The sequence below is a fragment of the Poecilia reticulata genome, chromosome 23 (genome assembly GCF_904066995.2).
Source record: "Poecilia reticulata chromosome 23, P_reticulata-male-v2, whole genome shotgun sequence".
In the NCBI taxonomy this organism is placed as follows: Eukaryota; Metazoa; Chordata; class Actinopteri; order Cyprinodontiformes; family Poeciliidae; genus Poecilia; species Poecilia reticulata.
Genome location: NC_088852.1, coordinates 4,401,110 through 4,428,725, shown reverse-complemented (window position 1 = coordinate 4,428,725; position 27,616 = coordinate 4,401,110). Strand labels below are relative to the sequence as shown.

The 27,616-nt window shown below is 39.9% G+C and overlaps 3 protein-coding genes across 12 annotated transcripts in view; 1 reads left to right on the top strand and 2 right to left on the bottom strand.

The window, feature by feature from the left end:
- The window catches only part of ppfia2 (PTPRF interacting protein alpha 2), a 126,613-nt gene extending 114,733 nt beyond the window's left edge, over positions 1 to 11,880 (bottom strand). For 3 of the 8 annotated variants that reach the window (XM_081604184.1, XM_081604175.1, XM_081604179.1), the window contains exons 1-3: positions 11,495 to 11,880; positions 8,579 to 8,669; positions 6,017 to 6,117 (exon numbers count right to left, since the gene is read on the bottom strand). The gene's annotated coding sequence lies outside the window, so the exon portion shown is untranslated. Of the gene's footprint in view, positions 1 to 6,016; positions 6,118 to 8,578; positions 8,670 to 9,816; positions 9,978 to 11,494 lie in introns of all 8 variants that reach the window. The other 5 variants (XM_081604180.1, XM_081604181.1, XM_081604176.1 and 2 more) reach the window with 4 other exon arrangements.
- A 4,869-nt stretch (positions 11,881 to 16,749) lies between these two features.
- Positions 16,750 to 21,294, top strand: LOC103459124 (cystine/glutamate transporter). The gene is made up of 12 exons (XM_008400405.3): positions 16,750 to 17,160; positions 17,878 to 18,004; positions 18,100 to 18,215; positions 18,309 to 18,434; positions 18,512 to 18,611; positions 19,110 to 19,154; positions 19,249 to 19,372; positions 19,465 to 19,568; positions 19,640 to 19,736; positions 20,552 to 20,701; positions 20,793 to 20,970; positions 21,097 to 21,294. Exons 1-12 carry the CDS (start codon positions 16,938 to 16,940, stop codon positions 21,159 to 21,161), a joined length of 1,455 nt encoding a protein of 484 aa, XP_008398627.2. The 5' UTR covers positions 16,750 to 16,937; the 3' UTR covers positions 21,162 to 21,294.
- A 333-nt stretch (positions 21,295 to 21,627) lies between these two features.
- foxm1 (forkhead box M1) lies at positions 21,628 to 27,597 on the bottom strand. Of its 3 annotated transcripts, XM_081603894.1 has the most exons (10): positions 27,138 to 27,190; positions 26,941 to 26,984; positions 26,341 to 26,825; positions 26,074 to 26,213; positions 25,140 to 25,331; positions 24,927 to 25,055; positions 24,710 to 24,769; positions 24,000 to 24,048; positions 23,740 to 23,912; positions 21,628 to 23,416 (listed from the first exon to the last, which is right to left on the bottom strand). In XM_081603894.1, the coding sequence occupies exons 3-10, from the start codon at positions 26,789 to 26,791 to the stop codon at positions 22,634 to 22,636; spliced, it is 1,977 nt and encodes a 658-aa protein (XP_081460020.1). In that variant the 5' UTR covers positions 26,792 to 26,825; positions 26,941 to 26,984; positions 27,138 to 27,190; the 3' UTR covers positions 21,628 to 22,633. The 3 variants fall into 3 exon arrangements, with proteins under 3 accessions (XP_081460020.1, XP_008398630.2, XP_008398632.2); XM_008400408.2 differs by lacking the exons at positions 26,941 to 26,984; positions 27,138 to 27,190 and adding an exon at positions 27,414 to 27,597; XM_008400410.2 differs by lacking the exon at positions 26,941 to 26,984 and having other exon boundaries at positions 27,138 to 27,237.
- Positions 27,598 to 27,616: the final 19 nt, after the last annotated feature.

The following is a 27,616-nucleotide window of genomic DNA, read 5'->3' as shown; positions in this document are numbered from 1 at the left end:
ATGAGAGGGAACGGCGTAATTAAACAAACTTTGTGAATGTGACTACATGAACAGAGTAGCTTCGTATAAGAAGCTTAAACAACCAGTCGGATGTGGCAGCCGGGAAGCTGCTCCCATCACACCCAGGCAGAGACGTGGAAGTGTTGTTTAACGGGCCGCTCCGCTTCTCCTGGTTGTTTCACTGACGATCAAAGCAAGTGTGCATCGCAAGCCTGACATTTCCAGCATCTGATAGCACGCGCTCTCCTTTGTTCTCGTGTCTTTGCCGACATCACTATTTGACAGCCCATCACCTCTGTCTATATGCCGCCCGGTGCTGCTCCTGCAGGGGTTTGAAACCCATCCTTATTATTTGGCATAAAACAGAAACCTGAACACATATCAGCAGCAGTCTGTTACAGTGTGAGGGCTGCCAGAGGCTCGCTATCGCTTTGACTCTTTTAAACCTGCGACTGTGTGGAATCCAAAGTAAAGCAGGCTGCCACGCTCACGCTGCTTGATACAGTGATAAACGATGTGAGTTTTGGCCGAGCGGCGAGATGCAGCAGAAAGACAAAACTTAGAGGGATTACAGGTGGCTGGAGTTCCCTTTCCTCCTCATATCTGCCATCAGAGAAGTGAAGCTACTGCATTTTATCACACAGATATTTGTCTGATATCATAAGCTGACAAAAAATAAAAACAAAACATCCATTTGGGGTAATGAATGTGTTGTAACACTCAACTGTTTAACTCAGATTTGTTCTGTGATGCTTATTCAAAGACTCTTTGTCCCTAGAATTAAATCCTGCTGTAATTCACATTACAGCATATTATTCTAGATTAGTTTGTTAATCTAATTTTGTTTGGATGTATTCCTTTTTTTTTCTCCAGATAGTTTTTCAGGATCGCCGTCATGTAAGGAAAACTGGGTTAGGAATTCAAAAGACTCTTCAGGAATCTGGAGTGTAAAATTCCCAATTGAGCCAACATAATTCAGAATTTAGTTGCAACTTTTTATTTTATTTCATGGTTAATTATAACCCTCATTACAAGCTCCAATTAAAGTAAATGCTAAATTAGCACATCTTGTGTTTTTTGTTTAGTTTTTTTGCTGGAGCTCCCAGGTTGGAACACCATCAAAATATAAAGGATGTTATTTGCACAACATAAAACTAAATTTTTTTAATGTAATGAACTAATGGAGCTCCTTCCTTGTTATTTTAACCACAATCATGCAGAATACTGTATTTTCCGCACTATAAGGCACCTAAAAACCTTCAATTTCCTCAAAAGCTTATAACCCGGTGCGCCTCATATATGGACCAATATTGAGCCACAACAGGTCTAGCAACTACGGTAAGCAGCCGCCGATTTCATTTTTGCCCGTAGAAGAAGCAGCGCACAGTGCATGCTGGGATAGTTGTCAGAACGCTGGTTTGTAATCTAATCTACCTACTGACCGCCTATAATCAGGTCGTCTGCAGGTCATTTAGCACCACGTTCTCCATGACATGCTGTGCGTGAACTGAGAAGGGTGACCATCGTCCGGCCCAGGAAGGCTCTCCTCGCCGACCCGAGTCGGACTGTTTTGTTGACATTCACTTTAGTGCAGCTCCATCTAATGGATGCATAACGTAACTCCAGCCTCTACTGTAGCGTCTATTCTATGCGCCTTATAATGCGGTGCGCCTTATGTATGACAAAAGTTTTAAAATAGGCCATTCATCGAAGGTGTGCTTTATAATCCGGTGCGCCTTATAGTGCGGAAAATACAGTATGTTTAACAATGGTTAAATGAGTGTTAAACAATTTTAACATAGCCAAATTAAAGAAAGAACTTTATAAGAAAAAAAAGGCTTAAAATATCAGTAAATAAGGATGAATTTACTTACTTTTAAACCCTTTCCTGGGGTGTCAAATGTGGCTCACACCATGTTCAAAAACGTTTCATTAATCCTGAGATACTGAATCGAGGCAAAGTTGAGCACTAGATGCTTTCACAAGTTCAACCGTCTTATACTACTGATGTTCCTTCTATTTTTAAGGACTAAGCTACGTCGGAAGTGATGATCATCTGGAATCGAGCTTTTGTTTTCCTGCCAGGTTAACAAGATGGAGGAAGAAGAATTGTGTTTCCCAGCATCAGAAGACGCAGCTCCTGCTTGAAGTGCAGAAACACTAAAGGAGCTTTGAGATAACAGCGGCCTCCTGGCACGGCGTAGCGTTTGCCAGGAGCAATTACAGTCTTTTATGCCACCGCATTTCTGTTCAAACTCTAATCTATTTTTAATGCTGCAGCGCTTGGAACACTGGAACATTTGTTCGTGCAGCAAAGCGACTGTTCACATCCTAAATGTATCAGAAGAAGCGGAGCGACACGCTGGGAATAGATGCATCGAGAAAGATTTGAGCAAAGTTTAAAAAGAATCAAGAGAAATGCTGTCAATGCTTTCACCTAAACCAGGCGTCTCCAAACTGGAATCATTTTACGCATTGATTGTTTGATCTCTGAACATTTAGGTGGAACACAAAATACTCGTCATTCATTTAGCTTATTTTGCTTTTATTTTAACTGAAGTAAACAGAACCACAAATATCCATTTATGCAAAACCAGACTTTGGCTCACCTTTTCATTAAATGTGTTTAATACCGGAATGTCAATCAGAAACCAAACGACAAATATTTCCTTTTCCTGAGAACAATTTAGGAAACTGAATGCATGTCTTAAAAACATGTCAGAGTGTCCCTTTTTAGAACAACAAAAACTTTGTTTCATTAAAATGTACAAAAATACAACAATGATTTCCCTAAATACATTTTAAAATTTAAGTACTTTTATTTACTGATTTTGGCTCATATTTGCTCAACTCTGACCTAAACCATCACAATGTGGTTCGCTGTGCGCTTTGGACTGTTGTCCTGCTGGATGGTGAATCTCCACCTCGGTCTCAAACGATCTGCAGCCTCTTCTTGCCGGCTTGCCTTGCATTTCCCATTCCTTTGGTGATTAGAGCAGCAGGTGACTCCACAGCTTTCTGTGCTCCGTTTAGGACAGGGCAGGTCGTTTCTTGAAGGTTACGAGAGCCAACTCGGAGGGGAAAGTTCTCCCCGGCAGCTCGTTCATATCGACTGAGTCCCCGGCTCTGTTGTAGGACTCGGCGTCTCTTTTTGCCCTTGAAGAGAATAGCACTGAAGCGAAATCAATTGAAGTGGAGCACAAGTCTGTTTCTCTCTTTTATGTGTCAAGGAGAGAAGTCCTGTTGCATCCGGTCCTGATTGGCCGAATGAGGTCCCAGTTGCCAGGCAACCATCCAACGGCCTTGCTGACAGACAGCTGCTAATGAAGCCTGGGTTGTAGGTAGAGGGAGCGCGTTGCAGAAAAGGGCAACACAGCCTCTTTCTCATGCTTAACACATCCCTGGAACCTGCTGCTGTTCACATCCACGAGCCGCCACCCAAACACCCACTCCACCAATACAGTCATCTCACTGGCGTCCCCGCCTCCCCCAAAACAACCCGCTGATTAATATGTATACAGTAAAACGAGGAGGGATTACAGAAGGCTTCAGAGTGGGGGCGTTGCTTATTTTGGAAATGAAAGTGTAAAGAAACAGATGGCAGCGATGCAACCACGGCAGCCGCGCTGCAGAGCGGTGATGGCTGCGCATGACTCACACTCGGGTCACACATACAGATCCTGCGCAGTGCGAGCGTCCCACCCGATCTGTCTGGACACACTGAAGGAAAGCCGTGTATCGCTACTCTTCCCCTCATTCTTTCACATTTAACATTTGGGCTGTTTAATACAAAGGTAGAGCGTGGCAATTTTCTGCTAAGTCAGGGCAGCTGGAGCATGTAGTCTTCCTGCTCTACATGTAGCTTTCACACATTTTGGAGCTCCCTCATGAAATGGACCATTTATTCGCTCTTAATGTAGCTTCACAATGTCTCTCCGCTGAGCAGTTGAGCAGCTAATGTGCTGCCAGTGGAACAACTCCGCTGAGCCGAGCTGCAGAAGCAACTGGTTGCTCTGCATGGCTGCGATACTAGCAAAGCAAAGCTTGTATCTCTCTCCAAACTGCACTTCTTTCAAGTTTTTAAGTGTTCAGTGCCACTTTGAACTTGATAAACACATCATCATCAAGTGTTTTAGCTTTTTTAGAAAAAGGCATATATAGTTTTGCTGGATTTTATTAAGGGGGCTGAATAAAAATGCACAACACATGTCAGGTATGAAATTGGCAGTTGCAGTAAAGCTGTATGTTTTAGTATTCAGACATAGTAATCTGTATTTTTTAATAACTGGTCTAGCTTGTCTTTTATAATAATCACACATTAAAGGACATGTCATTTTGAAGCTTCAACAAGAAAATTATTAACTTCCAGAGCCGTTTCCCGATTCACCTTTCATCAGACAAAATGTCATCTTTGGCCTCAAGTTGAGCTTGTTGATACACAAATAGACTCTGGGGTTATACCTGCAATCAGATAAGGAATTAGGACAACTGTGGCTAAAGAAGCCAAGTTTAAATCAACCACCAAAAGCCCTGCAGGTGACCTGTTCTCACCTGTGAACCAACTGAGGAGGAAGACCCTTATCCCACTTTGCTATGGCAACAACCAATGGAGAAGAAACGTCTGCTTCTGAATGGAAATAAATGTTATGGAAGAAATATTTTGTCCTACTAAAGTTGGTACATTTCTGAGTAATGTATAATTGTTTATTCAGAAAGACGTTCCAAATTCAGTTGATATACAATTGATTTTTATTTTAGAACCGCTACCATCCTGCAGTGTTGTATCATTTCTTCCTGAAGGTTGTTTTCTTTATATTTCCTGGGCCAAATGCCTAAGCTTTGCTGAGGGGCCAAACAGGCAGAAGGCATTAATAATTTAGAGACATGGATGCAAGAGCTGAATACTTATAGGATGATTGGAAACTCCCCCTAAAAAATGTCTAAACATTCAAAAAGTACCAACGCTTGGCTGGTTATTAGGAAGCTAAACTACAGAGAAAGGAGAGACGTGTTATCAGTGCAGTAAAGGCTGTACTTCTAGTTGAAACTGGGTGGCAAAAGAGAGTTTGAGAGAAAGCTTTGCTAAAAAATACAAAATGTACTCAACAGGATTTCCAGTACATGATTGCACGCACTGCAAGGAACTTAGAGCAGCATTCTGATGAAAGGAGTTTTCTAATTGAGCCTCTGAAATTGAGTCTCTATTTTTCTAAGGGACAATTGAGAACGGTTTTCAAAGAAGAGTCAAGACATAAATCTTTTAAAGAAGCCAAGTGAAAGAATTAGAAAGTGAAAAAAAAAATCTAAGGAAAAATACTGAGTAATTACGAAATTCATCACATTAGGAGTGCGACTATCAGAAAATCTGTTTTTAACGAGAATGTGATCCGTTTAGTGAGCTGCTATCAGCAACTAGTTAGTAAACTGCTCATAATAGATGTGGACATTTGGCAAAAAGCGACATGGTCCCTTCCTCTCTGCACGTTTTATAAACAGCCCTGTTTTTTAAGTAGTTCTAAAATGTTTTAAGTGCAACCTATATCCCCCCAAAAATATTTTGTTTCAATGCTTAATTAAGCTAATCTAAATAAGCATCCGTTTGAAGGATTCACGTCTTAATTTTTTTTATTTTCTTGTTGGTTTGCACATCATACTTCCATGGTTGTGTGCAGAGATCACAGCTCATCATATGAAAACAAATGAGCTAAAAATTGCCTTCCTTCTCATTAAAACCAGCATAACATATGGAGCAGCAAAGGTCGGCTGTTGCAACCAATGCGACAGACAATCTATCAGCATAAAGCTGTAAGAAGAACAATTCAGTCTCACCAATAAAAAAAAAACCCAAAACATATATAGCATAAGAATGAGTGAAAAGTCAAATTCAGTCCCAGAGGAAACGATCCAACCAGCTGATCCCACTGAAGAAACCAGAACAAAACATGGTGGTCTTTATTCTGTGCTCAGTCTTTGTGAGCGTACCATAGAAGAAGAAGATCTAGAGGTTTCTGCTCACCTGTAGATATCAGAGTCCTCATTTCAATTTTATTTTCATGCCTTGCTGCCCAATGGTTTATTCATGACTTGCTGCTGTTCTGAGTATCTTCATAGATATGCCTGGAAGAGAATCAAAAGAGGTCAAATAAAAATCTCTTCAATCTAAAATATATTCTTTTTCATTCCTGTGTATGACTTAGTTTTGCAGATTATCAACAAGGTTGAACAAACATTTTAGCTGTTTTTAAAAGGACACAAAATGTGTCCATCCCATAATAACAGAAGCGTGGATTGAAGGAGATTTGAAATTGAACATGAAGCAATTGTTGCTTTTTATTCTATAATCTCAATAACTTGCTGATCATACAAAGTTGCTGCATTTTGGCAAATTTGGCAACCTGACGCTGAATGTGCTGGAAAATTATCGTAAATCATCACAAACAAAAAGCAATTTGCTTGTGTTATGGGGCTGCATTTCATTTAAATTTATATATATATATATATATATATATATATATATATATATATAAAGTAAAGCAGGGCATTTGGTTTAAGATTAAATAATTAAATTCCTGAAATGCCTGGTCACATTTTAAATATGCGCTGGCAGGATGTTGGTCAGGAAGACAGCGATGAAGTTCAACACTGCCGTCGATCTGAAACAGATCAGTGACGGATGGTCGATCACCGTGTGGTTAAAGGCTGCTCTGAGGAAGGAGCTCAGCCTTCTGCAAGGCTGATTTAACTATGCTGTGGTGGGGAACTGAACACTTTCATATTAAAGAGTGTAACAGTGTGTAGAGTCTATCACAATTAGTTAAGTTCCTCTCAACTCACTTATGTCTTCATTTACTCAATTTTTATTTGTTTTGTCACAATTTACTTTTATAGAAATCCAATTGAACCTAATAACATAACAAAAAGTGCAGTTATTCTTGAGCAACAAAATCAGCTTTCCTCTAAAACGTCTTAAATCCGGTGTTGTAAACTAGCACACACAGAAACAAGTAGCATGAAGTAATGTGCTTAAATAAGAATAAAACATGCATACAAATGATGCTTCCTCATCCTCCTAAGTCTGTCACACATTCACACTTTAGTGTGTCACCTTCCTTACACAGATCACTATCCTCCCTTTAGATTACACATCATATATAGAAAAACAAACAACATTCAAGGACTGACTGACTCACCATTTTTCTGCTGAGCCTTTTTCAAGCTGAAAAGATCTACCAGAGAAATACTCAAGCTACAGCAAGTAGTTCATCTTCTAAATCAGAATAAATATATTTGCCTCGACTTTGTTCGTGGGGGAAACAAAGAATAACGTCATGTTTGACGTAAAGACCAACTTCTCTCATCCCACTGATCACTTGATATTAATAGCATGTTAGTAAAACAAAAAAATGATGTCTCTTCTGCAGGGAAACCAATTTTATCTCAGTAATGAAACATGTCTGATAAAGCTGCTTTGTTTATGAGCAGAGTGCTCTTCAACCACCTCTCTCACCAAAATACGACAGCTTACAAACTACATCAGAATGTAAATATGCTGTCCATACCTGCAACAGAAGCCACTCAGAACATGCATCAAATCTTTATCTTGTACATAGTTTATTCACATGTGGCTTTGTTTAGTTTTTGCCCACAATTCAGAATATAAAGTAATTAAATCACTGCTTCATCTGAGGCGTGACATCATTATAATTGCCTGCAAATTGCAAAGGAAGGCTACTCTTGGTTCTCTATGGGCAAGGAATGACTCAAGAGGCCACTTACTGAATTCAACATTAACTGCCCACATGCATCTCCTCCCTCTGCCCACACTTTCTTCAGGCAAGATCACTTTAAACTGTTCTGGCTGCAGGAAAACCTTTATTACAGTTCATTCTGCAGAGATCATCACCAGAATTAAGGGCAGCTTCACTGTTCACACAGAAACTGAGGCTGTGAAACTGCTGATGACCACAGGAGAGGTGAAGACATGAAGGGAGCAAGGTCACCAAAGAGGAGCAAAATAATCTGATCAACCAGATAAACTGATTTTCTGTGGCATCCACACCTTGTTCAAATAGTAGTAAAATATCAACCAACATTTGGGAAAAAAAAATGCTCTATGAGTTTTTGCAGATAATCATCAGCCAGATTAGTCAATAAAATAGGTGATGCCTTCAGAGTCCTGAGGTGAAGAGATCCACCTTATTTCTTAAACCAGTGATGCTTTTAAAAGTATAAGCCAAAAATAGCTGCACATTCATCCTTCAAAGATGAATGTGTCATGAAGAAGGAGCCTCTGATTATTTAAACTAATATTTAGATGCTTCATTAACTCCATTGGTACAGATCTAAAAAAAAAAAGTCGTCACACAATTAAATTAGATATTGATCTGGCGTTTTCTGTGCTTTCAAATAACAGACTGCATTAATTCCATTTATTGTGTATTTGGTCATATTTAATTGGCAGATTTTTTTGTAGATTGAGAACACGTCAGGGAAAAAAAGATGATGCCGTCATACATTTATGAATTATTACAGAGCATAAATCATTAAGTTTGATGTTTATTTTAATGTACAGTCATACCTGATCCTCTCTCAGCTGTGCCTTTAATCATCTCGTTTCTTCCCCAGTGGTTGGTAAACTCCCCAATCAGGACGTAGAGTTCCTCTGCAGGCTTTTATTGACAAAATGAAAGAAACAAACATGCAAGATTTCAGTTGTTGCTTCAAATACAACCTTAACTTTCTTAAAACAAAACGGGGTACAAGAGTAAGGCAACTCATACTAGCATGAACTAATAAATTATTTATACAGTAATATAAATGCCCTTATGTTTACAAAATCCTTGGGTAACATTGCTCAACCTACATTTTACGGTTAATTTTGTACGTTTCATGTAGAATTAAAATGAAAAGCATAAATAATTGAAAAACTTAAGACATTTATCTCAACTCCTTGTCTTTTGAAAACTGATGGAAAATACTCCACTGATTGCAGGAATAATCTTGATACATGTTTAACACACACCTACAGCTCAAACTTTAGCTTTAGTCTGATTATAGGTACAGCAGTAGCACTGCTGGTCTTCTACATCAACACAAGTCAGAAAAGATCATTTCTGATCACATTTCACTTAAAGGAGACTCTAGACAGAACTAGAACTTGCTTTAGTGACTCCATGTTGGGTCCCTCCATTTAATGTTCCACAGTCTTTTTTGGAAAGATATTAAAAGGAAAACAAGCTGTTAAATTAACATATTTAACATCAGGTGGGTTTCAGCACATGAAATTAAACCAAATCTGTCAAGTCACTATACACACACTCACATTTTTACAATGGACAGTCCAGGTACCCGGTGGGCAGGGAGATGCTGTAACCTAGCAACTGCATTTTTTTCTACAAATTTTTGCCAGCCAGGGTTTTGTGGAGTAGAGTAATTTGGCACAGCATGGCAATGGATTTATGAACCAACATAAAACAGAGATTAATTTCACCCGTGTGTGTGTGTGTGTGTTAGGTGGGCATCAAGCGAGTGTTTTTGAAAGGCTTAATAAGATCAGCGTTAGACCTCCCAAGCACAACAATTGGCAACAGAAACACTGGACAAAGTAATTTGGAATGACTTATGTCTCACTTCTTGATGAGAGAAAATGGTGTCACTGACTACATCATAGCCCTGACAAATTAATGCAGAGCAGTAAAGAAAAGCACTTCATCTTGGGGGACATAAATTCCCGAGCTGGACAGATTTACATTGATTGAGCATACAGAGACGAGCAGAGCACGCCCCTTTAGGTAATAAAGTGCCACAGTCAATCACCCATCAGACTCTCGGTGCAGCTGCATTCCTGCCATCTCGGCCTATCTAGCAGGTTCCTCAACAAGCTGTCCTCTGATGAGTTGGCCTATGCAAGATGAGAGGAATACCAAGCCTGGGGGGAATGGATGTGAGGATGGAGGGCTGAGGTTGGGAAAATTGATCTGTGTTTGAGGGATGCAGAAATACACAAGCGATGACTGATGAGGTTCAGTTATAAAACACCATTTGAATCTCAAATAAGAGCTCAATATGTTCTCAACATCCTCTTTTTATTCCAATATCGATACAGCAAGTGAGAGAGTGCTCATAAAGATGCTAAAGAGCAGCTATTGAAAATAACTTTTAGGTTTTCAATCTAGACGATGGTTTGTGTCTGGCTAGAGAAAGTTACTGCTTGACTTGTAGTTTCATGTCATTATTTTAGATTACAGCAATATTTGTTTTAAACTAATAGACATTTTTTTTACATGTGACCCAAGTAGAAATCCAAAATGAGTCAGTCCAACTCGGCACATGCAGCTAACACCCAGATAATGCAGCAAAAATTTCATAAAAATTTTTAATTTTAGTTGGAAGGATAAAGATTCTATTTTTTCCTTTTACAAACAGATTCAACAAAATGTTCCTGTACACAAACTGAAAAGAAATGGAGGGACTAATTTAATCTTTTCTTAGGGATTCAGAGAAAAAAAACATAATAGCACATAGTTTTGAAAATCAAAAATATGGTTTTTCTGCAGGTTTTCACACAGAAATGACTCGTCTGCAGACAACATACACTGCAATAAAAACATATTTTTTGAAACTAACGCATCAAGGATTTGAAGTTGGAGCTTAAAATCTAAAAACTTCCTTGCCCAATTCAGTTCATACTGCAAGAACAACAAATTGCAGAACATTAAACTTCCATGTCTAATTGTTAAACAGCAGGATAGATAAGGGGTAGAACCTAGAATAATGCCTTAACCCATGTGCAGTTAACTTTAGAATATAAAGTACATCCCCATAATGGGTAACTAGACTGTTTCCACCAATTTCAGCTTCTCAAAAAATAAAAGCATGAACTTTGGATTTCTTGGTTTCCTAACCTTTACCTTCCCTCTCTAAACACACTGCTTACACAGAGTCAGTTTTTATGACTGTTTTACTCTTGCAGCTCCCCACATTTTATTACAATGCAGGTTAATACATTACCATTACCGTTTCCCTTAGACTAAATCAATATCTGCTGAATGAGCCATTTATTGTGCTGCAATGAAATGGTCGCTGTGGGTTCATAGTCGCTTTTAAAATGCTCTTGTAGAGTAATTAAGAAGTCTTATGAGAAATACTTTAAAGACTGACAACATTTAGTAAAAGCAGTAAAGTACAACTAGACCCATTTTTACTCATGTTGTATTTGACGTAACAGTTTCTTAAGTTGTTAAAGAAGCCAAATGAATCGTTCATTTCTAACATAAACATGTAATTTGGGAATAGCCAAACATTCACAAAATACACTTACATTACTTATTTTTTTTAATATGGAGCCAAAGACCAAATAATGAAAAATTACCTTCAAATACGTGTAAATTTGGCTCAGTTTTGTTTTGGCATTTAGGTCAGATGAAGCCCAAATTGCAGAGAGGCAGACGTTTGTTCAACTAAACTCGTTTTGATTTACGAAAACAAAACTTACCAGTGTGAGTTAAAGCGCAGCAACAACAAATCCACAGAAAACGTAGAACCATGGGTGATTATTACATCGGCAAGTTCTGAAGATGCTTGAAGTAAGAGGCCTGACAAGAGAACGAAGGGCTGAACGGAGAGGCTGGGAATGTTAATTACTGGAATGCAAAACAGGTAAATGATTACTAATGGACCGCAGCTGTGGGGGAAATGGGAGGCTACAGAACCAAGAAGACTGGGTTCTGACAGACAGTCAATAGCTGCGTTTCTATTGAAAATGTGCACAAAAATTTGTAAATATTCCGCTAATATAAAAAAAAACAATTGCGGTGTTTACAATAAATAGGAGAGGCAATTAAAAGCAGCCGTGAATAGGTTTATTCGCTGATAAGTCATTAAATGTATGCAGCGTCAAGACCCTCCAACTACTTCCTGTTGTATTCTTCTTCTTCGTGGTTTGCGCAAATGGCAACGTCCGGTTGTTGATCATGTGACTTGTATGACGTGAAAAAAGAGTTTCCGTTGTAGTTTTGCTAAATAGATACCTTCATCCTAGCGCAAAAACTTTTTTCTAATCAAAAAACAAGAGTATTTCGAAAATGGCGTGTTTCCATTAAGCGAATTTATTCTTGGAACGTCAAATTGCGCAGGTATATGATCCATTGAAATGCAGAATGAATACATAAGAAAGTACAGATTCTAGTAAATGTAAAACTCCAAATGAAAGAAGGCTGTATTTTTTTATGTGTTTTATGGTAAGTTGACCACACGTAGATGTTCTAAAGCGCTTTAATAGAGAGGCTTTTAAGGTTTTGTATATTTGCAGGTGTGGTGGCATGACGGAAGCCTTAAAGCACACACTGATATATGGAGTGAAAATAGTCTCAAAATATCTGTCCGTGTGTAAAAAGATTTGTACGTGTAGAGATATTTTGAGACTATTTTCACTCCATAGAAGAGTGGCTGCTGAAAGTGTCCTTTCAATTGTGAAATATTTTGATGATTTTTTTTCTATTTATAACGGCATTCATTTCACTCACTCATGGTGTCTGTATTGTTCCTGTGATGTGCCCTGCCTCTCGCCTGTTGAATGCTGGGGTTGGCTCCACCGATATATCAGTACAAAATGATCCTGAACAGCTGTCAGTGTCATACTATAGTGTCTTGACTGATTAAACAGGCTGATGGTGGCTCAAAACAGAGCAAACCCTGAGACAAGTAAATGCATAATTGATGGTGGATGTTCCATGGAAATAATTGCAGATTGTGAAGGTGATTAATTGCTGTTTGTACTCATTATGTTTGATGTACACTGATTGCAGTCCACTCCAGTTAAATTCTGGAGATTGTTGCTTAATCAGTGACTCAACGATACTGCTTCACAGAGAAATATTGCAAAAACTTCTATTGTGTTCACGGCAGTAAATAATCACTGGTTTAATCACAATCCAATAATTGCTGGTGATTGCATATGTTTTTCTACAATGTACAATGTAATGCACATGGGAAGACCTGTTAAAAATGATCTTACATAGCTGAAGTCTTAATGAGGTTTTGTCACAGTATATTTAGAAAAATATCATATCACTGCTGCTCTCTTTAAAGTAACAAGAGTTATAGTTTCACTCAAATTAGGTCTCCCTTAAGTTAAACTTGCTTCAAATAGACAGTTTTTAAATGTCTAAGACTCTATCGATCCAGAATGTGACTGTATGCCCTAGAAGAAGAAGTAAGGAATAAACGGAGAGAGAAAATTCAGAGCAGCAGACATTGTCTTCTGGGAGATCCTGAGTCAGACTGGCATGACGCATTGCTCTCCCCTCCATGCCCGCTTTCTTTTAAAGCAGGAGTTTTTTGTGTCTTGGCTTCCAGACAGTAGGGTCTGTATCAGCAAGCTGCAGAGCCAGGATTGTTTATTTACACTTCAAATAGTCTGAATACCTCAAATCCCAAAGGCTTTAAGATCCTCCGTGTCGAGAAAAACCCCATGGCATCACAGTTGCATTTGGCTTCTTCCACATTCCTATGAATGGATGTCTTCCTCTCAGGAGCAGTCATGTAATCTGAGAATGGGCAGTAAGACACTCAATCAAACTGCATGCTTGAGCACTCTGCCGTAACCTGTCGATTGGGTTTATCCATGTAGTATCAACCACCACTATCCATCAAGTGTTGTGCACCGGATTTGCATCTAATGTAATGATCTTGCTGGAACCGGCTGCACGACTAATGGTTGAACGGCTCTGTGGGTTGGAGTGTGTGTGTGTGTGTGTGTGTGTGTGTGTGTGTGTGTGTGTGTGTGTGTGTGTGTGTGTGTGTGTGTGTGTGTGTGTGTGTGTGTGTGTGTGTGTGTGCGTGTGTGTGTGGTTTCTTTCTCAGGTGGGTCAGAGTCAGTGGTAAAGGTTGCTAAAGTCAGATCTGATCTAAACGCAAGTAAAAAGTTATTTATTGTGAACCCTGACAGCTTTTTTTTTTTATTTTCAAACAAGAAAAAAGTGAGGATGATTCGTCATTATTATAAATATTGATATATACTGAACAGTCTGCTGCTAAAGACTGTTCCATCAACAGTTATAGGCTGGCTAAAATCTCATTTGGATGACTTTAGCATGGAATACGTTTGCTAGGATTACATAATAAACTCTAATGAGCAATTGGTGTGAAAACAAATCTCTCTAGTTTCATTTGAATCTTGATTTTAGTAGTTCAAACACCAAATATACTATTAATATGCATTGATACACATGAAGGAACACACACAGTTGAATATTTTAGAAATGTTCTATGAAAAAAAAATCCTTGAATAGTTGAATTTACCATGAATATCTTGGAGTTCAGTTCCACAAAAGAATTCAGTACAGAATGTGAATCTGAAAATAATGAGGTGTGAATAGTTGTAAACAGTTTAAAATAATATCAAGGTAAACAGAAAAGATAAAAGTAGCATCTGAATGCATACTTAATCCAACTCAAGATGCAAATGGAGCGCCTTATCTTCTGCCAGTAACATCTTTTACTGATCATAATCTACTGTAGGAATCCATTTTTAAAGTATACAGAGTTACTGCTTTGAGCTTTGAGGATCTGTATTTGGAGAGGCTAATGGGGTCTCCACACATTTTTCATGTTAAGATACCAAACTTTTCCAGACTGAAGTTTCAAGTGATCTCAACAAAAGTTTAAGTACAAAATCTCATCCTTCTACTGGATCAAATGAAGCCTTCATATCAAATTTAAGACTTTTTCCAGTCTCCATAGGAGCCTTATGTAAATTATTCGATTCCTTCGCAGCATCTAAAGACATCATGCAAATCGAGTGAGTGTTAACTAAACCGGTAAGTTAATTTGTAATCCCGTTTAGATACTCTTTGTGTTTTCTTGTCTATTTAAAATTCAAATGATCCGTCTTATCTTCCCCAACTTGTTCCCACCTTGGCCTGTGCGCTACCTGATGTGTGTATTTTGAGTAAACATGCATTTGTTTATGCGTGGATATTACACCCTTATGTGGTATATGTGCGCATCTGTGTGTGAAGGTTAATTAATTCCCAGGACAGCAGCACACACACATAAACAGGCCTTTCATGATAATAGGTTTGTAAATGGGGGATTCAAGCTGCCAGATCTTGTACCGCGCATGCAAAGACCTCAGCTGGTTGCCAAGGGCGATGTTTCTATGACGGCTGCGTGGAGTATGACTTTCCTCTCCTTGTTTACCTTGAGGGAGGCGACCATTAAGAATAATCAGCTCTGTTTGAAGGGAAATTCTGAATCAAAACACTAAATAAAAAAATATATGTGTTAAATTTATCAAAATCAGTTTTATCGTGGTATTGTTTCTGTTCTTTTTTAAATATTTCTCTAGCTTAGTTTTTCTTCTTTTACATCTTTATGAAAATGCCTGGTGGGGAATAAATGAATATTTCATTCAATTTTTGTTATGTTTTGTGCTGGGTTAGCTTATGGGAGACTCTAAGGAAAGGTTAAGACCGGTTTGGTCTTGACATGCCAAAACATCTGAAGAAACACAAAGTGGAGATGGATTTTCATTCCCTTTGTGGGATGTCTGCTTGTTTCAAAGTAAAAAGAGAGGCTAAACTGAGAGCTGTCACACTGAGATACCAAATATGTCACCAGGCTTCATGGTCACCGAACTGCAGCTTTTACTGACTCTCTGTTTCCAAAACAGTGCTACAATGCAAAATACGTCAGCTAGTAACAGAAGATGCATAATATATTTATATATATGATAGAAAGATATCCAATTTTGAACATGGCAAAAATTCTTAGATGAGACGTTAGCGCCATCTGCTGGTCAAAGAGAGAAAGAGTAACAGTGATTTGACTGAACTAGGAGAAAATTCTCTAAAGATGCAAAACAATAAGTGACTAAATCATTTTGAGTTCTCATTTTATAGCACCTTAAAATATATATAATTAAATAAAAACTTGTTTCATCTTGCTCTGCCACAGCAAGGAGTTGAAAATGACAAAAGTGCAGGAACATGGACCCAAAAAAAACATAATTTGCATTTTGCATGTAACTCAATAGGTTCAACTTTGGTCGTGTCTTTGTTACATAACTTTCTCAAACTTCAAATAAGATTTTTTATTTATTCTTCACATTCATGACTGTTAGTTGCACTGGATTTTATTTAGGGGTATTAACATTACAGGGGGCTAAATGTACACTCTGCTTTCAGACTTCTATTAGTCAAGTATCTGACATTATATTTGAAGACTTATACGTTTCAAATTAAAGGTCAGAAAACTCCCTTTGTCAGGATAAATACTTTGTTTTTTATCACTTTGAATTCAATAAAAAGGCTAAGATTTGTATCCCCACATGACATGTCGTCTTTTTCCCTCTTGTTGCTTTATTGTTCAAATAGCAGATGTAGCATTCCCTCCTCTGAAGGAGCCTCTGGGTTCATACTGTGCAGGAATTTTAACAAGCGGGCCTCCTGTTGATGAGACGAAGCTGACATCCATACAGCGTTCAATCGAGGGAAAAGAGGCAAAAGCAAGCTAATCAAGTGGCTTCTGTCTGCTTTTTGTTTATCAGCTGAGCTGTTCTGAGGCCTCCACATGAAATCTGCGTCGTATTTTTAGAGTTTGTCAGACAAAAAAAAAGTGTCCTTCCTTCTATTTGTGCAGTTGCTTCCACGCCTTTTTTTTCTCAGAGTCCAAAAACCCACCCACACACATGTTAGCGCATATTTACCCAGACAAACATCACTTTACAGGAAAGTGTCAAGAACTTAAACCGCTTTAAATCATTCCTGGAGCTCGGAAGAGTGCTGGCTTTGTTTTCTGCACCCTGGGCGGGTGAGCCAAGAGCCAATGAGGGGAGAACGAAGGGGGCAGGCAGGGGGAGAGTGGGAAAAGTTCTGGCCTACGCGGTGTGCTCCCACTACAGTTTCGCTCGGTGACCTACAGACACACACACAAAAATGGAGAGGACACAGATAAAGAAAGAGCAAGATAAGGGGAAGACGGAGGAGGAAGCGGTGCGCCTTCGGAGGGAGATTGGGCTGCTTCCTGCTGTGTCCTTCATCATCGGGACGGTGGTTGGCAGTGGGATCTTTATCGCTCCGAAGGGAGTGTTGATGAACAGTGGCAGCGTGGGGCTGTCTCTGCTGGTGTGGGCGCTGTGTGGCATCCTGTCCCTGTTTGGTAAGACCATGCTCGTTTGCCCTGCTTCTTCTACATATGTAATAATATACCTATAAGGAAAATATTGCATGAGAGCTAAGATGTATTGCATTATTTTTTTGTGTCCGATATTGCAGGCCAAATAATATCTAATGTCATATTGTCCTGCTTGTTCTTTGCACTAGTGATTTAGTCTGCATTTTACAAGTCATGTGAAATTTGGAAGGAGCTGAAATAATCTGCAGTTTATATTTTCAGTGGGACAAAAGTCATTTATAGCAGGGAAACAAGTAGCAAAGCAAAATATTATCAAAAATATCTACAATATTCAAGTCAAGTCAGGTTTATATGTATAGAACATTTCAGCAACAAGGCAGTTCAAAGTGCTTTACATCACAAAAAACACAGTTATGAAACTATAACAATCAATATTGCATTTTCTTTCAACCACTAACAGGTGGGTTTTAAGAACTGATTTAAAGGAACTAAGTGTTTCAGCTGTTTTGCAGTTTTCTGGAGGTTTGCTCCAGACTAGTGGAGGATAGAAGCTGAATGCAGCTTCTCTATGTTTGGTTCTGGTTCTGGGATCCAGAGCAAAGCAGAACCAGAAGCCTTTAGTTAAAGATCAGCAGATTTACAAACTAACAAAAGTATTTTTGAAATCTATTCTTTCTGGAAAAAAAAAAATTAAATGAACTGCAAGTAAATAAAAGTCTTCCTTTTCCTGTTTCCTCTCAGGGGCCTTATGTTATGCTGAACTAGGAACCACTTTCACAAAATCCGGGGGTCACTACACTTATCTCCTAGAGACGCTGGGGCCCCTGCCGGCCTTCTTAAGACTCTGGGTTGAGTTCCTCTTTATAAGGTACAAGGTTTTTGTTGTTGTTGGGGCAAATGAAGAAAAATCAGAATAACAGACACTTTTAAAGTACAACTACTCTTTTTTATTTTTTTTCCCAGACCAGCTGTGGCGTCCTACGTCTCCCTGGCTTTCGGACGTTACGTTGTTGAACCTTTATTTGCACCTTGTCCTGCTCCTTCAGCACTGATCAAACTCGTCAGTATCCTCGGAGTGAGTGAGTGGTATTCCACGCCTTCTTGTCTACTTTATATTTGGATCAGTGTTTCCCATCCAGCAGAGACGTAATGTGTGATTTGTGTCTCTGTAGCATTTGTTGTTGCAGTTAACTGCTGGAGCGTCAGCATGGCCTCGCGCACTCAGGTCACCTTGACCTTCATTAAGATGTTTGCGCTGGTACTCATAATTATTCCTGGGGTCATTGCTCTAGCAAAAGGTACGATGACGGAAGCAGTCATACTGAGCAAGATGGCGTTCCTGGGAACATTTGAACTTTTCAACGGCTCTTTGCAGGAAAGACAGAAAATTTCCAGAATGGATTTGAGTTGGAGTCCATAACTCTGGACAGGCTGCCACTGGCTTTCTATAACGGTTTATATGCATATGGTGGATGGTAAGTCAGCACAGTTTTTATTTTGACAAGTTATATATACAAAAGTTAACATTTGACTGGGATTTTATGGGTTGGACTGACAGAAAGTAGCACATAACTGTGATGTGTTTCTTTCAGGATTGCTCTGCATTTTCTCCATCTGTTTTCCTATTAACCCTGCATTTACTCTCCCTGCTGGAAAAAAAAAACAAACTTTCCCACAGCATGACACTGCCAACACTATGTTTCAACCTGCAGTGAGTGTGTTGAGGGTGAAGTGTCAACGTAGTTTTCCACCACACATAAACAATTCAGTTTTGCTCTTGTTTGATCGAAGCAATGTCTTCCACATGTTTGCTGCATGGCCTGTGAGAAAACATGGGTGGGTTTTTCCCAGCAATTGTTTTCTTCTGGTCACTTTAAAGGCCAGATTTATGTGGTAGGCATATAATGGTTGACTGTAATAGTTTTTTCTTTAGGGGTATCAAAGTAAAGTTCAGTTTCTCCTTCTTCTCCTAGGTTTTATCTGAACTTTGTCACAGAAGAAGTAATAAATCCAAATAGGTATTTTGTATATTTGTCTCAGATTGAGATCATTCTTTTGAGTGAGTTGAAAAGTCAACGTTCATATTGTCCTGTGTGAATCATATGCTTCCAGAAACATCCCTTTGGCAATAATCTGCTCCATGGTGACGGTGACGGTGTTTTACGTGCTCGTCAACGTGGCCTACTACACCGTGATGACGCCCGCTGAGCTGCTGCTGTCTGACGCAGTGGCTGTGGTCAGCAAAGAGCAAAATGTTCCACTGACGGAGAATGTAGAGGGAACGTGTTGGCACAGCTGTGTTCTGACGTGACGTGTGTTTGCCTGCAGACGTTTGCGAACCGTGCTCTCCAGGGCCTGGCCTCAGTGATTCCCATTCTGGTCGCTCTGTCTTGCCTTGGAGCTCTCAATGGCGGCTTCTTCGGCTCGCCCAGGTATTATGAGAGCGGAAGCTGTTCTTAATGTTTTCTGTGCAGTTCTGGACTTATGAGATTTGCGGTTGCAGGATGCTGTTTGTGGGCGCCAGAGAAGGCCACTGGCCACCGATCTTTTCCATGATTCATGTCCGACAACGCACACCGTTACCTGCTGTGCTCCTCCTGGTCAGTACTGTCCAAAGACCATGAATCAAACAAAACTGTTCCACCGCAGCAGATGATGAACAACATCTATAATCATGCTTCTATTTCTTGTATTCTGCGAAAGTCTTGTTGTATTTTGGTGTGGAGCTTTTAGAATGAATCTCATTTTAATTTATTAATCGTCATCAGCCAATAGGCTCACAATGTGACATTTATTTTCTTGTCATTTTTAGTCAGGTTTAAAATGACATTTGATTGATTTTCTCTTATTGTTACCAGTGACATGTTTTTTTTACTTACTTCCTGTTGTTTTACAGCACTTTGCTCCAATTAACATGCTTTACAATGTAAGCTCACCTTGAGTTTCTCCAGTTGTAAAACTCCTTCTCTTCCAAATACTTAAGTGTCTCTGATTTGGAATTTTTATTGATTCATTCTGGATCTGCTGAAACCAAAAGGGTATTTTTTTATTTTTATTTCCTGTCGACAAAGAAAGACAGTTTGCATTAATGTGCATGCCTCTTTGCACCGTCTGCACACCCTGGACAGAGCACTTACAACTGAATCACCATTGGATGTTGTGTGCTTGTCTTGGTCTGGCAGCTTTATCCTCCTATCAACACACAGCCAGAGTCAGCTTTACAATCTCCCTGTAGAAGACCTCTGATCCATCTTCTCTAAAAACAATGTTAGTGTCTCAGCTCCTAAGAACATGTGACGGGTCTGGAAAAAAGAAGTGACTCTCAGAGAGCTGTAGAAAGCTGGGTTGCTGACGGTATTCGTGTGTTGGCCGCTGTAGCCGCATGCGACTAAAGCTGCATTGTGTGTCTCTCCAGTATCCATTGGTGGTGGTGATGTTAATCACTGGGGAAATCTACCAGCTCATCAACTTTGCCTCTTTTTCACGCTGGTTCTTCATCGCCCTGGCAACCTTGGGCATGCTCGTCCATCGATACCGCTTCCCCCACCACCCAAGGCCCTTCAAGGTTAGTGTGTTTTTCTGAGTCTTTCAGCATTTTTTTCCCTTTCACATTACAGAAATCTGATCATCTATCCTGCCTGCTCTCCCACCTTAAGGTCCCTTTGGTCATTGCGGTCACCTTCACAGTGGTTTGCTTCTTCATTGTGGGTCTCTCGCTTTATTCGGACCCCTGGAACACGGGGCGGAGCTGTGCCCTCACTCTAACAGGAGTTCCCGTTTACTACGCGACTGTCCATCGCTTTCGGGTGCCACGTAGATTAGCGCACATTTTCAGTAAGTCGTGCCATTTGTAGGTCACAGTGACTCAACTTTGAATATATGCGACTTGAAATAAGAGTGTTCAGCATGTCAGAGTTTAATAGAAAAGATCTGACTGGTGCATATGTCTCGTTTTCCCAGATTATTGCAGCAAGCAGCTGCAGATCCTGCTGGAAGTGGCTCAACAAGAAGTCCAGACATACTGAAGACAGTTAAGACATTTAAGTTTCCACTGACAATCTTTGAGGATTAAACCTTTCTTAGAGAGTCCAAACTAACTAACTAACTAAAATACTTCTTTTTGTACAAGAAAACATTAAAAAGAATATTTGTAACAGATGTATATGCATTTGTCTGCTGATTTACCAAGAACATTGAAAAAGCATCAGTAACCCATAAGACGTCTTAAAAAAATTTCATGCTGAAATCAAAAAATTTGCTGAATTTTACAAGGAAGGTAAGCCAAACCAAAACCTTTGCTGACCTTAGAATTAGTAATAAAACACATGGAGTAGCTTTTTAAAAAACATCTTGTCCAAGATGGCAAGATTTTTTTTTAACAGTTCTACAACATGTAAAAAAGGTTAGACAAAGAGTTGTATTTAAAACAAAAGTCACCCATCCACACCTTGCAAATGCCGTGTTGTAAAGACCACAGTTGCAGCGATGAAATTAAATGGAAAAATCCTTCAATTTAATGAGGATCTAAGGAATTTATTGTAGTCTTACTTCAGAAAACAACCTCTCTTCATAAACAGATGGATTCATAGTGCTGAGATTAAAAAGCTGAGACAACTCAAGGACCTGTTCTTAAAAACACACATTATTCAGTGGTACAGAAATAGGTCACATCTCAACATCAAAGATGATACTGCAAATAATCTTTCTTACTGAAGACAAATACTAAATATTCTGTATTTTCTGCCTTAAGAGGTAAAAAGAGCAGTTTGCAAAAATTCCTCTGTTCAGATAAAATGCCCTTCAGTTGACAACGGCACATCCAATAATTACAGTGAAGATTTCTGACAACAGTTCTACAATCAGACAATCCTATTGCTGTTAGTGCTACTTGTAATACTTTTGTTTTTGTTTTGTTTTTTTATTGCTGGTAAGACTTTGGAACCCAACAACAGAGTTTACCAAGTGATCAAATAATCTATTGTACAACTGCAAGTCATATATTATAATGTGCAAATCAACATATGTGTACACTTAAATATTCCTCTTCTCATGCAGCTCTTATAAGTGACAGCGATGCAGAGCGGCTAAAAGACAATACAAAAGAGCAGGGCCACATGCAAGAGAAGAATTTGACACACGGAACAGTAAAAAGCAAGTGCAAACATGAGAAAGTTACAAAAAAAAAAAAAAAACAGCAGGCAAATACAAAGTGGGAGATGAATGAGTGCAGTCTCTTTGCCAATTAAAGCTCCACGTGAGACCTTGGTGAAGCCTCCTGAAGACCCTACTTTGTTATTTGTACTGGAGTGAAATTAATAAATTATATTCAGACAGAAATCAAACTAACCACAAACTGAGATTGATCACACACCTCCAGCAATAACCATCAAAAACACACAACAGGTGGATCATGACCAGATGAGAAATACGTCTGTTTTGCTGAGTCGGTGCGTGCTTTAGTGTTCAACAACGGATTTCTAGCGTTTCGGCCTTCGGGCTACATGAACTGACCGAGGAACTCGGACAGGCTGATGTTGGCGATGCCCAGGTCTTCGTCGTCCAGCGCAGAGAAGCTGATGTCCACCAGAATCTTGCTCAGGCTGTCGTTCATGGTGTCCAGGATGAGGCCCTCCGTGATGGAGCGGTTGGACGGTGAAACGGCGGGCGCGTCCGCCAGCTGCGTCTCGGTGGGGGAATCCGTCGGCGGGGCTCTGCAGGGGGCCGGGGTGAGCAGCTCCCGGGGGGAGCTGAACAGCGGCAGCTCTTTGAAGGGAGTGCTGTTGAAGCTGAAGGTGGTGTACTCCTGTCGGGGCGTGACAACGGGACCGCCCGGCGTGCGGATAGGACTGAAGTCCAGGACGCTTTGGCTGTCTTTGCCGACGGGCGTCACCTTCCAGGGTTCAAGTGTGACGCTGGGCGGTGGCTTGCTCGGCGTGGAGGAGCTCAAGTGGCTGTGACTCTTTATGGGCGTCTTGAAGTAGAGTTCCCGCTCGGGGCTGCCCTGGAAGTGCTGCTGCTGCTCGGCGCTGTCAGCTTCTCTCACGTCCTGGGAGGTGGACGCGTCCGAGGCGACGCCAGAGTCAAAGAAGCTGTTGTCGGGGCAGAAGAGGATGGGCTCGTCCTGCAGAGAGTTCACCAGGCTCTGCTTACGGCGGGAGCTGCTGGACTGCCTCTTCGGAGGAGGTTTACGTGTCTCGCGTTTTGTCGGAACATTTACGGGTTCCGCCTTCAGGTCGACATGAGGAGCCAGAGCCACGGCTGGACTGTCGCCCTCCGTCACCTGGGAGACGACAAGAACAGTAAAAAATCCCTAACTTCTCACGTGGAAAATAAGATATGTCACATTTTTTATGTAGAAGACGTTTCGACTAAAGTTCACTGTGAGTGTAAGGGAAAAAAAGGGAAGGAATGAAGAAAATCCAGATGAAATTATTGAAATAAAAGGCAGTTTTTAAGGATATATTCTATCATTTATATTTTTTAAGGAAAAAAACAAAGAAAAAAAAAACCTGATTACTTAAAATCGCAGATCAAATTTTGCATTAAAAACCTGAAATGTTGTACAGCATGACTTCAAGTAGCTACACCTGACCGAATGTGTACCTTGGGGGCAATGCGGACTCTCTTGGTCCCGCGTGAAGCATTTTGTTTGTGCTTGGAGCCAGACGGGCAATAAGAACCAGACAAGGACGGCAGATAAGCAGAGGAGGCAATGGGCAGCTGGATAGGAACCAAGTAAGAGTCTGTACGGGGCAGCAGCGGTTTCATCCTCCTCTCTGGAATTAAGCAAACAGAAAAACACTCTAAGAAACATACAGTTACACTAAGAAACAAACATTTGTGTTAAGTTGTGTTGAACTCACCAGTAGAAGCTGGTGCTTTTCTTACGGCAGATATATTCTTCTTTTCATGCTGGGAAAGCAACACAGAGATTCACTTCAGACAATCCAGCTTTAGTTTGACAGAAAAACACTCAACATTTTGATCGGTGCCTCACAAAAGCTTTAAGGTCTCTTGGACTTTTTCAGTTTGTCACATCCCAACTACAGATGACTATGAAATTTATTAGAATTTTTCTTTTAATTATAGATCGACACAAGATAGTGCAGTGGCTTTACAAACAAAAATCTGAAAAGTGTGGCATGCATTTCTTTACTGAGCAGCCAGAGTACACAATTCAGTCTGTGAAGGGAGCTGGATTATGTAAGGGCTTTTTACAAATGCATGCCACACTTTTCAGAGACAGATTTATTGGTAATAAATGTTGGAAATCAACTGTCCTCCAACATGTTTATTAAACAGTACTTCATTTTGGTCTAGTAGGACAATAAAGTATAGAGGTATGTCACTGTAACAAGACAAAACATGAAGTGTTCAGATGACTTCATTTTTTCTTCTACCTATAAAACAAAATCTCAGTTGTTCAGCTGCAGCTATACTTTGAATCTAAAAACACAAGTTGTTAATCAGGTCTCAGAAGATGTTAAACATTTGACTTTCCATGCTGTTTAGCCCTCTGCTGCCTATCTGTGGGATGAAAATAGTTCTTCAACAAGAGGTGAATCAGTCTTACTTGGTGGGGACACGGAAGCAACGGCACAGGAGAAGAAACGGTCCCCGGATCGCAACAAGGCTACAGAAAGAACAGAAACTCAACGAATCAGACAGCAGTTGTATTACGAAAGCAGAGAGGACTATGAGGAAAGAAGAAAAGAGGCAATGGAAGACAAGGAAAAACAGCTTTATGTATTTAATAAAAGCAACATGTACGTGAAAATAGCGATGCTCACCCTGTAAACCTGATCAAGGGTCAGGCATCGATTGATATCTGGTCGAATTGTCCAGAAAGAGGTTTTACCATCTGGCGACCGCTCGCGGATGAACATGTCGTGGAGAGAAAGATTGTGGCGGATTGAATTCTGCAAAGGAACAAAACCAGTGAACTCCCTCATGGTGTTGCTTTGAGATCCAATCTAATTTCCTCCGTTAGTTTTCTGAACCACCTTCCATCCTGGTTTGGCCACTTCTCTGTAATAAGGGAAATGGTCCTCGATCCATGTGTAAATTTCTTTCAGCGTCATGCCTCTGTTCTTCCTGCTGTTGATGGCGAACTGGATCATGGCCGTGTAGGAGTACGGCGGTCTCTGTAACGTGGGCTGATGGGAACCTTCTGGGTTGGAATTTGTACTGTGGGTCTGAGAGAATGCAAAGAGAGTGATAGACAGTCCATTTTTTGCCATGTTGTTAAGACTTTAATAAAAACATTGATTGTTGTTGCTAAGTTTTAAAATGAACATGTTATGCGAAAATCCAGAATGTAAAAAGGATGAAATTCAGAAAACAATCCCCCAAAAAAAAAAAAACTTTTTTTTTTTAGTAAAAGGACCAGACCACTAGTTAAATGTGTTCGTCTGTGCAGGATGTTCAGTTTGCAAAGCTATACTTCCATTTATTGAAGATACTTAGCAGCTAATTTGTGAGCTTGAACCTCTCAGCCACTAAAAATACACTCATATACTTCCAGACTGTTTTCTGTGATAACAATATTGCATTCACTGTTGTCAGATTGATGTTTGCAATTTGGTATGTTGTGAAGCTCTAATGAAATGCAACTAAAATCTAAATCTAAAATGAATTTCAAATTAAACACCATAATCTGGACCTTTCTCCTGTAGTTATAGTTATAAGTCATAGTCAAAATATTTTAATTACACAGATGTGTTGCTTTTGCAAGTTTCTAAAAATGTAAAACTTTTTTAAGTCTTTTAAAGATCAGTATAAATAAAAATAAACTCAGTTGAAAACCTTAGCAAGTCAGAGATAATCACATTTGTGTTTTGTGGCATTTGATTTGTGTGCTTTTACATCTGGGTTTCCTAACAATTGCTCTGTTTGCTCTTCAACAGTGAAAAAGTAAATAACAGAAACAAGGCTGACCTGTAAAATCTGCGGTGCCTGAAGCTTCTTCTCCTTGTCAGTTGTCTGATTAGCAAGGTGTGGCTCCAAGGCACTGGTATTCATTTTGCCCAGCCACTGGATATTGGTGAGGCTGTCATCTAGAGGACTGCAACTTGCACCTATGTTCATCAAAGCGTAAAAGAGAGAGAACAGTTTAATCACAGCTTAAAATGGAATATTAATGGGGGATAATAAAAAAAGGAGCTATCGATGAGGGTGAAGCTACAGCTCTTAATTCATACATACTTGACTGATTTCCAGTGAGAGGCTTAGCATCTGGCATATTGTGGATAGTATCTGACTTCACTGGTTGTGCATCTGTAATTCCTGCAGGAGATGACTCCTCTTTGACAGCAGCCTGGCAGAAAGATCCATTGCCCCTGCTGCCACTCTCACTGAGAAGGATGAACTTGTTTGGGCCTTGGACGCCACTCTCTTTGCCCTTTGCAGTGAGCACACCGATGATGCTTTGCAGATCTGCCTCTTTAGGGATGACAACCACCTGAGTGTCAGACATGGAGGGGTGATTCATGATGGGGATGCCGTGTGGGAGGCACTGGCTGGCTGCTGGCTTAATCGGCTCCCCAGACCCTGTTGCACCGTGCTGAGTTTGCTTGTCAGCCTGAGTTGGTTCATTTTGCAGAAATGGAAGTTTTCTCCTTTTCAGAATCAGGGGTCTCCTTGGGCTCCGTCTCATGGTCAGATCGCTAAAATCACCCTTCACAGGATTGCTGTGCAAAAACAGCACACACATTAAATTAAATTAAAAATAAAAACGTACACGTCTAAAACACGATCGGTATGTTTTCTAAGAAAAAACTGATCTTTTTTTAATATTACTCCTACCTAAAATCACCGCTAGATCAACGTTCAATACTACCGGAAGAAAACTGACAACATCGAAGTTAGTCAGTGGGGTTAGTTCAGGCTGGATAATAACCGTTCCACATTAATAAAACAAAAATAAATTAAAGCACTTTTGTAAATACAATAGGAGTCAGAATAATTAAATAAGATATGTGTTTTTCGTGTGAAATTCAAACCCCTTTTGTCGCTATGTCGACTCAGTCGCTCAATAACTGCTCAGCTGCAAACGCTGTTTCCTTAGCGACCTGCGCCTTCTAGAACAGCCGTTTTTTAATTTCACTTTTTTTTTACCGTTTAATTGGAATACATTTAAAATTAATGTTTATTAGTTAATAGTTTATGCACATACAATTAAATATTCAGAGGATGTGTCTCTTTTTAAAGCACCGATTATCATAACTCCCAGTGTAGCAGAGCGTTAAATAGGCTATTTTCATAAAATGAATCCAAACCTTCATATTACTGCAAAGTCTCAGGCGATCCCACTTGGCTGAACCACGAGTCGAAGTTGAAACATTGCGTTCATAGTTGTTGTTTTTGATTAATCCACTGTAACTGTTACAAAACCATGTCATGAAGTGTTATTTACATATCTTCAGCTCGTTTTAGAGACGTTTTTGAATTTTGGCGCTGCGGGCGCTGCCTCCTTCCGTCA

Coding starts and splice junctions, on each gene's coding strand:
- LOC103459124 (XM_008400405.3), top strand. CDS start 16,938: ATGGAGAGGACACAGATAAAGAAAGAGCAAGATAAGGGGAAGACGGAG. Junction 19,737..20,551: donor TACCTGCTGTGCTCCTCCTG/GTCAGTACTGTC, acceptor GTGTCTCTCCAG/TATCCATTGGTGGTGGTGAT. Junction 20,702..20,792: donor ACCACCCAAGGCCCTTCAAG/GTTAGTGTGTTT, acceptor TCCCACCTTAAG/GTCCCTTTGGTCATTGCGGT.
- foxm1 (XM_008400408.2), bottom strand. CDS start 26,791: ATGAGACGGAGCCCAAGGAGACCCCTGATTCTGAAAAGGAGAAAACTT. Junction 26,214..26,340: donor TCTCACTGGAAATCAGTCAA/GTATGTATGAAT, acceptor TGATGAACATAG/GTGCAAGTTGCAGTCCTCTA. Junction 25,056..25,139: donor TGGCCAAACCAGGATGGAAG/GTGGTTCAGAAA, acceptor GTTCCTTTGCAG/AATTCAATCCGCCACAATCT.